This window comes from Filobasidium floriforme, assembly GCF_021052385.1.
Source record: "Filobasidium floriforme strain CBS 6241 chromosome Unknown HD553scaffold_11, whole genome shotgun sequence".
Taxonomy (NCBI): Eukaryota; Fungi; Basidiomycota; class Tremellomycetes; order Filobasidiales; family Filobasidiaceae; genus Filobasidium; species Filobasidium floriforme.
In genome coordinates this window covers 843,388-856,542 of record NW_025763632.1, presented here as the reverse complement: position 1 = coordinate 856,542, position 13,155 = coordinate 843,388, and the positions used below count along the sequence as shown (strand labels likewise).

At 53.7% G+C, this 13,155-nt stretch overlaps 4 protein-coding genes across 4 annotated transcripts; 1 reads left to right on the top strand and 3 right to left on the bottom strand.

Annotated features, from left to right (window-relative positions):
* Positions 1-2,191, top strand: HD553DRAFT_311793 (ribosomal protein L19e-domain-containing protein). The gene is made up of 4 exons (XM_046180019.1): positions 1-241; positions 1,089-1,418; positions 1,512-1,727; positions 1,829-2,191. Exons 1-4 carry the CDS (start codon positions 216-218, stop codon positions 1,839-1,841), a joined length of 585 nt encoding a protein of 194 aa, XP_046036711.1. The 5' UTR covers positions 1-215; the 3' UTR covers positions 1,842-2,191.
* Positions 2,192-3,728: 1,537 nt separating this feature from the next.
* HD553DRAFT_311788 (Adenylosuccinate synthetase) lies at positions 3,729-5,995 on the bottom strand. The gene is made up of 7 exons (XM_046180018.1): positions 5,804-5,995; positions 5,674-5,698; positions 5,311-5,579; positions 4,928-5,217; positions 4,562-4,840; positions 4,258-4,480; positions 3,729-4,158 (listed from the first exon to the last, which is right to left on the bottom strand). Exons 1-7 carry the CDS (start codon positions 5,814-5,816, stop codon positions 3,956-3,958), a joined length of 1,302 nt encoding a protein of 433 aa, XP_046036710.1. The 5' UTR covers positions 5,817-5,995; the 3' UTR covers positions 3,729-3,955.
* Positions 5,996-7,171: 1,176 nt separating this feature from the next.
* HD553DRAFT_311787 (glycoside hydrolase) lies at positions 7,172-11,185 on the bottom strand. Its single transcript, XM_046180017.1, has 11 exons — positions 10,939-11,185; positions 10,827-10,874; positions 10,714-10,766; positions 10,475-10,644; positions 9,670-10,412; positions 9,244-9,609; positions 9,149-9,180; positions 9,068-9,080; positions 8,673-8,999; positions 8,404-8,602; positions 7,172-8,326 (listed from the first exon to the last, which is right to left on the bottom strand). Exons 1-11 carry the CDS (start codon positions 11,062-11,064, stop codon positions 7,236-7,238), a joined length of 3,168 nt encoding a protein of 1,055 aa, XP_046036709.1. The 5' UTR covers positions 11,065-11,185; the 3' UTR covers positions 7,172-7,235.
* Positions 11,186-11,415: 230 nt separating this feature from the next.
* On the bottom strand, positions 11,416-12,303 carry HD553DRAFT_342344 (uncharacterized protein; the record flags this gene model as incomplete). Its single annotated transcript, XM_046182737.1, has 1 exon — positions 11,416-12,303. The coding sequence occupies one exon, from the start codon at positions 12,301-12,303 to the stop codon at positions 11,416-11,418; it is 888 nt and encodes a 295-aa protein (XP_046036708.1).
* Positions 12,304-13,155: the final 852 nt, after the last annotated feature.

Below are 13,155 nucleotides of genomic sequence, written 5' to 3'. Positions count from 1 at the left end.
CGACAATTCCCTCTCCCTCTCGCTCTCTGCCTGCTCTCGGTGCTCCCGCTCCCGCTCGCTGCTCGTTCGCCCCGATCGACCTCGTCCTCCCCCTCACATCCTATTCTCAATCGACCCATCCATCTCGACGAAGAAGGGCTCTTCTTTCAGGACTCCTCACCACCACCTCACCCTCAAGACACTCAAAAGACACAAAAGAGAGATAGTGATTCAAGATGGTCAACCTCAGGATCCAGAAGCGGTACGTATGCGCGATGATGGGGGTGGTCTTTCTGGGAAGGCAAGAGGCGAGGCGAGGTGAAAGGCAGGATAGGATGGGTCGATGGAGAGAAAGGGACGTTGGGAAGGGAATAGGTTGAGATGAGGGAAGGACGATCGAGAAGAGAGGAGATGAGACGAGGCGAGGCAAAGACAAGGCAAACGATGGAACTAGGAATCTCAGCAACTGGAACGATCACGACTACGGCGATGAGCAAGAGGAGATCGACTTTAGCACGGCCATACCGATGCACGACGAAACAACCAAATACTCGATGATACAATCGACTTTCCTCGACGATACAATATGCCCTGCGGCAAGGATCAACTGCAACCAAAATGAACTGGGCAATCCGACAATTGAACATTCAGACGACAACGTACAACCTCGACTTTCTGCTTACGTCCCTCACCTTGGGAACGCATATGATCGTCCGACTGGATCGACTGGATTCTATCACTCGACCGCATTGTTATCGACACATGCCAGCTCTCGATCTTGATTCTGAATCGTCACGGAGCAGAGAGAGGAAGAGATAGGATCGGATCAATTTCATCGGTCTGGAACGGAAATGAACAGGAGAAAATGGGTTGAACCCGACGATGATACGATACGATGGACTTTCTCGACGGAAATGAAAGGATATGGTCTTCTTTGCCTCGCCTCGTCTTGCCTTGCCTGTGGGATCTCGTCTCGATCTCGCTGCGAGAGCGTCGTCCTTGATCCTCGCCCGCCTTGCCGAACCTCTTCCCATACCACACGGATATCCCGCCTATCGAGAAAGATCCAAAACTGACATCTCCCCTTTCATCCCCCCCGCAACCTCTAGATTGGCCGCCGACATCGCCGGCGTCGGCAAGAGGAAGGTCTGGCTCGACCCCCAGGAGGCCACCGAGATTAGCAACGCCAACTCCCGATCCGGCGTCCGAAAGCTCCTCAAGGATGGACACATCATTGTCAAGCCTACCGTCATCCACTCCCGTGCTAGGGTCAGGGACATGCAGGCTGCCAAGAGGAAGGGAAGGCACACGGGGACGGGTAAGAGGAAGGGTACGGCCGAGGCGAGGATGCCTACCAAGGTCATGTGGTTGCGAAGGATGAGGGTCCTCAGGAGGCTCTTGAGGAAGTACAGGGAGGCTGGCAAGATTGACAAGCACATGTGAGGGTCACCCCCGGGCGTCTCGTCTTCAGGACCTTTTGCCCCATACTGACTCGAGATCCGAATCTCATTGGACGTTGTGCGCCTCCACAGGTACCACTCGCTCTACCTCAAGGCCAAGGGTAACACCTTCAAGAACAAGCGAGTCTTGATGGAGCACATCCACAAGGCCAAGGCCGAAAAGACCCGAACCAAGAACTTGGCCGAGCAGATGGAGGCCAGGCGTGTCAAGAACAAGGCGTTGAGGGAGAGGAGGGCCGCCAGGTTGGCCGAGAAGAGGGCTGGCTTGCACGCCGTCGAGCTCGAGGAGTGAGTCGAGCGCGTTTTTCATTACGACCGAACTTGAGGTCATCTGCAGGGGTTTCGGAATACTGATCCGGGTGGATCGTTCTTGTTCGTTCGTCTCGCAGGGTCAAGGAGTAAACGTTCCCTTTTCAACCCTGAAAACGTCTATACTTTCCTTTTTCCTCTTTCGCCCAGGTTCGGAGCGCGTCTCATACGACTCCCTTGTGCGACGCGCGCGACGGACCACGACCCCTTCCCTTTTTCTACGTGTAATACATGGCTCGAATGTGTGTCGAGTACGCTTGGATTCACGAGTCATTATTCTCCGACCCACCACACCGTTTCTCTGTACTGGTTTGATTCTGAGTCGTTTGGTCTGGCGTTGCGTTGCATGGTTATGGGTCATGGGTCACTGGTCTCGGGCGTTTGCGTGCGGTGCTTTGCTTTGTGCAGCTCAGGGTGCGGGCTCCGGTATTGGCGGTTCTGGACCTCCCCGCCTACGTTGTTCTTTGCTTCGCTCTGCTTTGCGTTGCGTTGCATTAACGGGATACGAAGATCGTTGGCCCTCGGAAACTCTCGGTAGGCGTTGAGGGCGGCGGCGATCGCAGTCTTGGTTCTGAATACGTTTTCAGCCCTCGAAAGTGCTCGAGGTGTAGAGCTGCGTGTGCGTTGCTCAGAGCCTGGAAATCTTCTGCCAAGGCCTTGACAAGTCCTGTGCTGCCTTGTAGAGATACGATTGCAGACATGATAGCACTCAGACTGTTCTTCTTGTCTAGTCAATAGGGGTGTCAGACCGATACTGAGAAGGACCTGAGGATGCTGAGATGTTTCAATATGACGTTGTTTGTAAAGACCAGAGGTTGATTGCAGCGGCAAGGGGCGTTGGAGGGGTATGACCTCGGAAGTATGGCTTGGACGTTGTCGATCGGTCGCAGTCTTGAGACTCCAGATGTTCCCACTTATTGAACGTCAGCAGACAGGGCGTCTGCGAAAGTGTGGCGTCAGAGAAGTGTGGCGTTATGGGCGCTGACGAGACTGTCTCGGTCCCGTTCGGTCACATTGAGATCGGGCATTAGGTTTGGCGGATATAGTGATCTGGTGGGTCCGGTAATATTGTGCTTGAATGCGCTTGCGACTGAAGAAGCGGCGCGAGGTGTCAGGTCGTGTTTGCGATCGAGAGGTTGTGGCTGGGCCGCAGTCGCGCTTGGTCTGAGAGTTCAGATCCAATTTGTATGATCGCATTGGTTCGCACTTTTCGTGTTTCACCCTTTTTCGGGGTGAGGGTGTGAGCTCTTCCGCCGATCCAATGAAGAACAGGGGGGTCGATGGCATTGAACCAGATCCGCTCTACAACGGCCTGCGGGAACTCATACGATTTTCGCTTGGATCATATCAAAGGCGAGCTGTGTTCCTGAGAGTATACACCCCATCAGATACTCAGAGCGTTCATCATTTTCACTTCCCATTCCACTGGCTGTGTTATTCAAATTCCTATGTGAAAAAAGCGGGCAGGCATAACTACCAGTGCTCATTCCGCTCCCCTTTCCACACCGTCTGCGTACCGGCCCATTCGACGTTTTCGCATACACTGCGGCATTACAATTCAAATTCCACCTCATCAATAGGAGTAGAGGTAGTGTCGGTAAAAGTAGAGGTAGTGCTGGACGACGCTATTGCAGGATGAACAACGGTGTTTTGGTTTGCCGTCTAGTCCCGGTTTACTGCGACAGATGAAGTTGTTGTTGAAACAACGCATACATCTCATTCTTCCCTCCCACGTGACTACAGTACCTGCCGGTGGAAGAAGCAGACGGGCCGGCTCACCTCCAATGCTGGTCGAGGGGAGGTGGGCTCGTATGGAGGTGGAAGCGACCGGCGCTCGACTGCTGGAGGGCAAAGGGAGGTGTGCCCGACTGCCGGAGATGAAAGCAACCGGTGCTCGACTGCCGGAGGGAGACCTTGGCTGCGAGTGAGCGGTCGTAGTCGTACAAGATGTAACGTTTGGAGACCTCTCCGTGAATCGAACCGCAGCGAATAACACATACACATAGACGGGATCTCGATGACATCCAATGTTCAAACGACATACAACGAGGCCATCCCAGCCTGGATATCTACAAAATACCAGGAAGGTCTAAAATCGCTATATACCCCTTCGACCGGATGGACCGAGACCTCTTCTTGCCTTTCCCCCCAGCCGCAAATTTCAAGTGATCTAACCCAAACCCCGACTCCGACAAGCTGAGTCTAGTCTAGAAACACTTGATGGTCGAATGCCTAGCCGGTCCGACCCCGATCCATTCGACCTTGACCCCGAGGAAGTCCTCGATGAACTTGACGTACTTCTGACAGTTATCCGGCAAGGATTCGAAAGTGGTGCATTCCGAGATATCGGATTCCCACCCGGGGAAGGTGGCGTATTCGACGTCGACCTTGGCGAGGAGGTCAAGGTCGGCTACGAAACGGGAAAAACAAGGCAATCGCAGGTGATCGCATAAGCGTCAATGCCGAGGTAAAGCAGACCAGCGACCAGGGCCAGAAGTTTGAAACTCACCAGGGAAACCTTCGATCTCCTTCCCATCAATCTTGTAACCGGTGGCGACCTTGATCTCCTTGAACCCATCGAGCACGTCGAGCTTGGTCAAGTTGAGCGAGGTGTACCCGTTGATCATGGTCGAATAACGCATGACGACGAGGTCGAGCCAACCCGTCCTCCTCCTTCGACCGGTCGTGACACCCCACTCGGCGCCGACTTCTTGCAGCTGGACGCCAATGTCCTGTAAAAGAGCGAGCGTTATGGCAGGATCAAGTCAGCTTCAATCCCAGAGAGATGTCTGTCCTGCCCCGACCCGACTCACGTTGAGTTGCTCGGTAGGGAAAGGTCCACCCCCAACCCTCGTCGTGTACGCCTTGATGACCCCAATAACCTTCTTGATAATAGTCGGTGGGATACCCAACCCCGTACAAACCCCTCCGATCGAGGTGGCCGACGAGGTGACGTAAGGGTAAGTCCCATAATCGAGGTCGAGCATGAGAGCGTTGGCGCCTTCGACGAGGATGCGTTTGTTCTGCTGGATGGCTTTGTGCAGGAAGGCCGGGCCGTCGACGATGTACGGGCGGAGACGTTCGGCGAGTTTCTACCCGGAGGGAAGTTTTTGGTCGATCAGTCATGCAGTTCCCCCTTGAGATGTACATGTGCAGTGTCTGAAGGGTTTTCGACTCACCAAATACTTCTGAATCTCAGCCTCCGTATCATACTCAAACGTCCCATACCTCTTAAACCTGCCCTCTACCAACTTCCTAAACTTCTCGGCAAAATCCGGACTGTACAGATGATGCACCCGTAATCCGCTCCTCGAAGCTTTAGACGAATAAGCTGGTCCGATCCCCTTCTTGGTGGTCCCGATACTGGAACCTCCGAGTTCGATCTCTTTGAGCCCGTCGACGATCTGGTGGAAACCCATGACGAGGTGGGCTCGGTCGGAGATGAAGAGACGGTTGGTGCAGTCGAGGCCTGAGGGAATGACGGAAGGACGAGTATAGGTTGAAGAGAGAAAGTCGAATCAGCTTTTCCGCTCATACAAGCACAACGCCCTGAACGGCTCACCCTGAGCCTCGATATTATCCAACTCCTCAAACATGCTCGGGATATTGATGACCAGCCCACTCCCAATAAACGCCACACACTTCGGGTTGATCAACCCTGAAGGCAACGTATGAAACGCGTAACTGGTCTTCTTTCCCGTAGCTTCGTCCCTGACGACGATTGTGTGCCCAGCATTGTTCCCTCCGGCTGAACGACAGCAGAGGTCGGCCTCGGCAGCGAGAATGTCGGAGAGTTTGCCTTTTCCTTCGTCACCCCATTGGGCACCGAGGCTGTGAACGTGGACGAAATATGAAAGCGGGGTGTAAGTACGATATGACTCAACGCGACTTAAGTAAAAGCTGAGGGAAATTCGTCGAGGCTTACATGACGGTGACCCCCGGAGGAGGAGCTGCAACATCCACAACGAAACCAAATTCACCAAGCAGAGAGAACAGTTTAGCAAACACTCTCTTCAACAACCCCCATCCCCCACCACACCTCCCCCTGGACTCACCGGCAGCCGACATTACGGTCAGCACCGATAACTTTCCCTTTAGACTATATGAAACCGAGGGTTTAATAATTTCCCTCTGAGAGTGAAACGTTGGCCCATCTTTTTAGAAAGTAAGACTTTTCAAGTCTTTTCGCGGTTTTGGGGAGGATGGTTAGAGTGAGCAAGTCGTCGATATCAACGCAGTGAGGTAGTTCGTGGGGTGTGGTGTGGTGGGACAGCTTGGCAGAGGGAGAACACATTTGCATCCGCGTGAAGCGATGATTGGATGAGTGATTCGGGTCGGGGGCGCGCTTCTTTTCGGACATCACACACACACACACGGGGTTTCAGGGGGGAAAGGGGAGGCGCACGGACGATCGTTTCGAAAGGGCAGTCCGTCGTGTTTCATATTCGTCCGAGACATCAAGTCAGGTTTCCCATCACCGCAAGTCTGGTCGACGGGGGAAAGAGTAAAGGTGGAGACCAAGCACTGCGGCAGTCGAAGTGGACCCTACGGGAACTTCCACCTCTGCATAGATTTGTCGGCTTGCAGCCACACCCAAGTTGTGCGGTTCTCGCGGTGTATATATGCGCTACGCTTGATGGTTCTCGCTCTTGATGACTGGTGACTATACGACAACTTTGTATTGCTCTTCTGCTTTTAGCTGCGAGGAGCGAGCGTGGATTGGGGGAACGGAAGCAGGCGGAAAAGCGAGGTTCAGGCTGTCCATCCGGAAGGCCCCGTTTTCCATCCTGCCTCTGAACTGAAGACGTGGAGTTCAGGACCGACCGTGATTGGTATCATGATCGAGCTCCCGTTGGACCTACGATAATGAAGAAGGATCTCGATTACAAGAGCTTGTCCCAGCTCTTATTCCTCTGTCGAATCACGACGAGCTAGTCAGTTTCCGCCGCCCAAACATGCACTTCAACATTCCTGTGGCCGACGGCACCACTGCGACTCGCTTGCTTGGGACGCGGCGGACTTGTCGGTGTCCGCTCATTCTTCCCAGTGCTTTAAGTTCTCGTTCATACCATATCTCAAGAACAATAAGAGACACGTATGGCAATACCTTTGGTCTATCGTCCTGCAGGTCAGTTCGAGTGCAACCTATGCTGACTCTGCTTGCTGAACATTACTGTACCTAGTTCTACCCCCTGTGTCAAGTCCTGCGCGAAAGTCTCTGGTGGGAGACCAAGCGATCAGCAGAGGAGTTATCGTTAGCGGATACACCTCGCCAAACGGACGCTAAGTCTCAAGTAAAAGGGTTATTATCCCGTACTACTTGGTCGACCTGATTCGCATTTCGGGTCAGTCCATCACCCAGCGACAGCCGAACAACTGGTGCCAGTATCCCAGCTGACGGATTACCACGCTCGAGCTTTCGGTAACAAGAGATAATTATTCTATGATAGTGGGTAATTACAAAGTACAATGACCTGGCCGCGTGTATCAGCCTGACGGGGCTTGTTGCAAGACCATGTTCCTTATCGGCAGTCCTGCAATCATAAGTGGCGGCGGTTCCTGATCCCGCCTGGACCTGTCGCGTTCGTGCACTCGTTTCCTTCTCCTCGACCCGAGGCTCGTCCCTGCATCTTGTTCGTCGCCGAGTCGAGGTTCCTGTGGATCAGCTACTCCTCTCGATTCTCTGCCTTCGAGCTGTCTTGTCGCTTCTACAGGCAATTCTCTGCCTATCAGATCACCTTCGCCGCCTCCCTCTTGATCCAGGCGAATACCAGCTTCGCCAAAGATGTCCGAGAGGGCAGACATCACGTCCTGCCAATCGGCCTCGTTATCGCCTATGATACTCTTCACTGTCCCGCCCACCCCCGCGAGAGCGTCCGATATCGCCGTCTCCACGTCCTGAAGTTCTCCCGGGTACGCCGTTACCTCCACATATACGGCCTCTCCGCGAGACTCTGCTGCAGCCACCTCGAGACCCGCCTGCTTCGGTACGTAGAGCATGGCGATCTCGTCCTCTGCGTCTCCCAAGTCCGAGTTCGGATAGACTGATTCGTAGGCGAGATCGTCCGCAGGCCTGATCAGGAGCGCATCTTCGTCATTACCCCATACGACCACCCCCGTCGCTCCAGCTTGACGCGCCGCAACCATCTTCTCTCGAAACGTGCAGACCCCTCGCTGAGGAAACGCTACGAACGGCGCTGCCTGTCCACTGTAAGCATCAGACGTGCAGCCCAGATGATGGCGTCGAGGAGCAGCCAAAGGGAGCGGTTCCAACGAGACCCCTAGCAAGCTGCTCTGCGATTCGCCTTTTGAGGCCGGCTCCTCCACAATCTGTCGCCCGAATGTCGCGGTCGCTCCTAGACCTTCCCAAATGACATGAGCTTCTTCCTCGGCGACCTCGCGGCCGATCGGGCGAGAAGATAGGCGCACGCCAATCTCCGCGAACCGATCCTGTCCGCCAGCTCCACCTTCCCATCCGGAAGCCGTATTCGGATTCTCGTCCTCCTGAGCTGTCGAAGCGAAAACGAGTGGATCTTGAATGTACACATACTGTCCCGGATGAACGCGGTGATTTCCCACTGTAAATGAGAAGAATTGTGGAAAACAGATATATCAGTCGGGATAGCTCGCTCTCGTCTCCAGCCCTAAGACGTACCACTTGTCACCTCGAACGCTGCACCGTCCGAAGTCCGGGTGAGCAGAGCGCGGATGTCTTTAGCGTCGCTGACGACGAGATCCCCAGAGAACCGCGTTATCTGCGCGTCCCATCTCGATTGCGCCGCTTCCTTGTCTGATATGGTCTTCGGTGTTGCTGGGGCGCTTTCGTTGTTTGCGGTCAGAACAATTTCAAAGTGCTAATCGTGAGAACATCCAGGCTCGTCAACCCGACTCCGACGGCGTTTCAATAGCGTTCCATAGGCTTACGTGAAAGCCTGGTTGTGGCACCCGACAAAATCCCCAAAGATCCCAGTAATCCTTCTCCATCAGCGGCATATCGACCAAAGTCCGAGCATAATCATAGTCCTCTCTCGACTTGATGCCGACTCTCAAGCCACCAAGGGTGGCTGTCGCTGGAACATCGCACGTAGCACTAGATCCGGCAAACTCGTATTGTCGTCCGGCTAACTCATTCTGAGCAACCTGAGCGCGAGAAGCCCGAGGCAGCTTCAGTATGTGACCTTCGGTCGTGAAGACGGTTCCCTTCAACCCAGTATTGATCGGATTCTTCTCATCGAACAAGAGGTAGAGGTACTGTACCCGGGATCCCATAGCATGTCAGCCAGCATACACGCGCCAAGCAGATACAGCAGGGATCTCACTTTGAGGGTCTCGCTATGGGAGTAGAGGTGGTGATTTACAATCAGCAAGGCATAGCTTTACGGTACGAGCCAGCCACTCACCTTAACATGAACGACTCCATCCGATCTTCTTTCTATGATCGATTTCCAGTCTTAGCATGGAATGAAAACTACGCTTTCGGTCGGTTGGTACTTACGGCTCCGGTATGAAGATTATGCAACACGGCGAATCCGCATCTGACTTTCGTGCGCTTCGTCAGGTCTTTCAGAATCCTCTTCCCGACCTCGAGGTAAAAAGAATCCTTTGTCGCTCGGTACAGCCAGTAGGTGCTTTCTATGAACTCCGGTCTGAGAGGATATCCACTCCAGAGTACCGTCTTATTGACATAGTCGAAGCCTTCTGGCAACGACGAGTGCTTTTGCCACAAATGCCAATACAGGAGATGACTCTTGATGGCATTTTCAACGTCCCCGGCAACCACTTGGAGACCAGGCCAGAACGCAGATAGCGAATCGAGTAAGGCGCCTACTGGTCGCCCGTTCGCCATGTACACGTTTCTGAACTGGAGCAGGGAGCACATTCGTTAGCATACGATAGTCTAAACCAAGCCGGTAGCTCTCACCAGGTGTAAGTCCGGAGACCGAACGTGCTGCATCACAGAACGATAGGAATCATCCCATACGCCCATGTAGGCATCGTCGTCAAACAAGATTGCACCTTTGAGTGCATATTCGTAGAAGCTGTCGATTCCAGCACCAATGCCGCTGGCGCCCGGCATCATCCAGTGTCCATGCCTGACGCCGATAGAGTTTCCCAGCAGACCAGTCGTAGGGGCCCTCCTCGACCAGGTATTCATGAAGCTCTCCCTGGCTACGCGCTCGTAAACCGGATTCCCCGTCAATCGGCTCAGCACGGTGAATTCCAAAGTGAGAGATCCTGTAGCCGCCGCGCAGGTCTCTTCGGTTTCATCTCGATCGAGTCCTGTACGAAGGTTGATCCGAGCAAAGGGCAGGCCCGTCGGTGAATCGAAAGCCGGTAGCAGGCGATCGCCTAGATCTTTGGCCAACGCCAAGAGTCTTTGAGCCCGATTCGAGGGTTCGTATTCCGCTAAAGCCAGCCGCCTGGGTATCTGGTGATGGTCCGACTCGACTTGTGGACTCCGACCATCCTCCTCAGCGGATAGAGCCTTTCTCGAAAAGAGTGATCCATCGATGACGGAAGACAAGAACTCGGAGGTCTGCACACGTAACGGCGTTCTCCATCCGTTCAGCGATGACGACGACCGTCGAGCGAGATATCGCCGTTCTTCGATCTCAACGAGCTGCTGGTAGCTGGACAACAGCGATCCGAGTATCCTGATCGTGACTGAACAACGAGGTCGTCAGCGATTTGAGACCGCGTAGAACGGTAGGATCATCGGTCCTGACCCTCAAAGACCTGTACCTTGACGTCTCGGTCAAAGTTCTTGATATCGCTCAGGACCCGGTCGATGGCCTTTTCGAATTCGGCTTCTCCCCGTATGAGTGGCATGGTGGACAGGAGGTCCAGAAACGTAAGGGAGTAGTCTCCGTTGACATCGTTTCTTCCATAATTCCCTCTGTATATAGACAATGGGATGTTTGTTCAGCTCGGTTCAGCTCGATCCCTGTCACCGACTCTGATTTACGGATTGGCATGATCCCGACCTTGACCTCGACAAGAGAGAGGTTTGAGCTCATCCTATGATACAGATCATCAGCCTTCCTCCACTCCGTCGAGGATTGCATTTCGACCACTCACTTCGGGATAAGCGAAAGCCATGTAGTTCGTGTATCCATGATTCCACAGCTACATACGTTTCCGGCTGTCAGCATAAGCTTCAAATCGAGTGTTGGCGTCAAGATCAACTCACCGCTCTAGTCTCCTCTTGTAGCCTACGCTGCTCCTTCTTCCCTACAGCTTCGACGTTCTGAATCGAGCCGGCTACCAGCAATCCGAGAGCCCACAGGGACGGTTTCCTACGAGCGGACGGACGCATCGAGAACGAAAGGTGCGAGATTACGGTCTCTAGCGGTCCGGCATCTTGTACGATCCGCTCCCAAGGACAAAAGAAACGAGGTCGTCAAGATGTGACTATTTTGATTTGCGGAAGAGTGCTTTACGCTTTACCAGGAAGCATAGAAGGTAGCATGTATACTTATACACGGCAGGCTGATGAACACTTAGCAGTATGCTGACGACTCCGCGCAACCAGTCCGTCCGGGCAACGGTCGCGACGAGCAACCAGAACGAACGCAACTCGCCGACTCGAGAATATTATTGCGACATGCACGACATGCGATACGACCGATACGACAACTCGCTACGACCCGAAAGGAAGTGGATACCACTAATCACCATAGACGCTCGCGGTTCCTGAAGACTGCGGCGACCCGCTCGGAGGCTCGACCAGGTGCGTCGCCGAGTCCGCTCCGAGTCCTGCTTCCCCGAAGACGGACTCCAACTCATCCTCATCATCATATCCCTCCACCATGCCCTCCAGCAGCCTCTGCATCCTCCTTTGCCCAGCAGAGGTTCTGATGTCAACAAACCCTTCCAGAGAAACAGCAGTCATCACTTGACTGCTGTGGTACTCATCAGAGTTGTTGGGTCTCATATCCTCCCCATCCCAATAATAGGCCCGGAAGAAGGGACCTACAAAACCCAGGAGAAGCAAGGGCTGCTGAACTCCATTGATAGCTGAATCAGCAGCTCTTTGTCTGAGCTGCTTATCAACCTCTCTAACTTGACCTGAGTTTAGGGTTGGTCCAGGTTTGATCTCAGCGATCATCAAGAGATCCTTGGCGTTCAGGCGTCGGGGGATCGTTTTGCCCGGGGTCCTCCACAACCCGATGTCCAGTTTGCCGCGGAAGTTACCAACAGGAGTACGATAGGCGAACTCGGGGTAACAGCCGAAGGTCTCGTTACCGCCCGCGAGAGGATGGCTGATGATGTGAGAGAAGAGTGTTTGGAGATAAAACTGTATGTCGTCGTGCAAGGTCCAATCGCCATGCTGAGTGTACTCGGGCCAGAAGTCCCACAGCACGGTATCGTCGGATCCGCCCGCAGACGACTGCGAAGGAGGGTTGCCGGACGATTCCGACGGGAGAGAGCTCTCAGAGGATCCGGGAGAGAGGATGGTCCCAGATGGTCCTGGAGAGAGTGCTCGGATCGGTCCCGCTGGAGGCGACGAGAGCGGTGACGAGCCAAACAGGCGGGATGAGGACGAGGGCTGCATTCGTCGGCGATGCGTGTTGTTTCGGTGTAATATAATCAAGGCGACGTTTTCGTCCTGTTCCTGATCCTGAATATGGAATATTATTAGGATACGACGTCGACGGCGTGACATCGGAAGGGATCGGGATGAGACTCACGGGTTTCCGGTCACGTTTCGATTTCGTTAACTTCGTTAATGTTTTTCGTTGACGGTTCATAAGGCTCTGTAATCACCGCAAGGTTGAGCTGAGCGGAGAGCTTCGTACATCTTGAAATATTGATACTCACGGCTTGGCGGGATGTAGCAATGTCTAGGACTGTCGGTCCTGATCGAATCGGTCCGTTTGGCACGAAGTGCAAGGGTCCGCGAAAGTCTGATGATAGTGGGGGGAAAGTATAAGCGAGAGAAGAAGACAGCGTATTCGGGCTGATGGTACTCACAGCTTTAAAGATTCAGAGATATGGCTTGCAATACGGTTGAGGGCGATTCGACCGGTTCGATGTGCAAGTATCCGCGAAAGTCTGAGGAGATCAGGTGAAGGATGAGCGAGTGAACAGCGTCATCAAGCTATTGCTACTCACAACTGATACAGTCTCAAAGGTATGGCTTGTTGTGCGATCGATCGATTTGACCGGTTCGGTTCGACGAGGCGATGATACGTTGTTTCGATCTTTCTCGCGCTGATGTTGTCGTAGGTGAACTTGTTCTATTCCAGTGTTCACCTGTTCGTTATTTGTCGTAATATGATCCGTGAATATGATTTGGAAACGAGTTGGTCTGCTTCGAGGTTTAGATCGGCTTTGAGAGCTGGTCTGAACCAAGAGGCTGGGCCAGACCGAGCCGTGACCGGAGATTCGAGGGGGGGATCGTTGC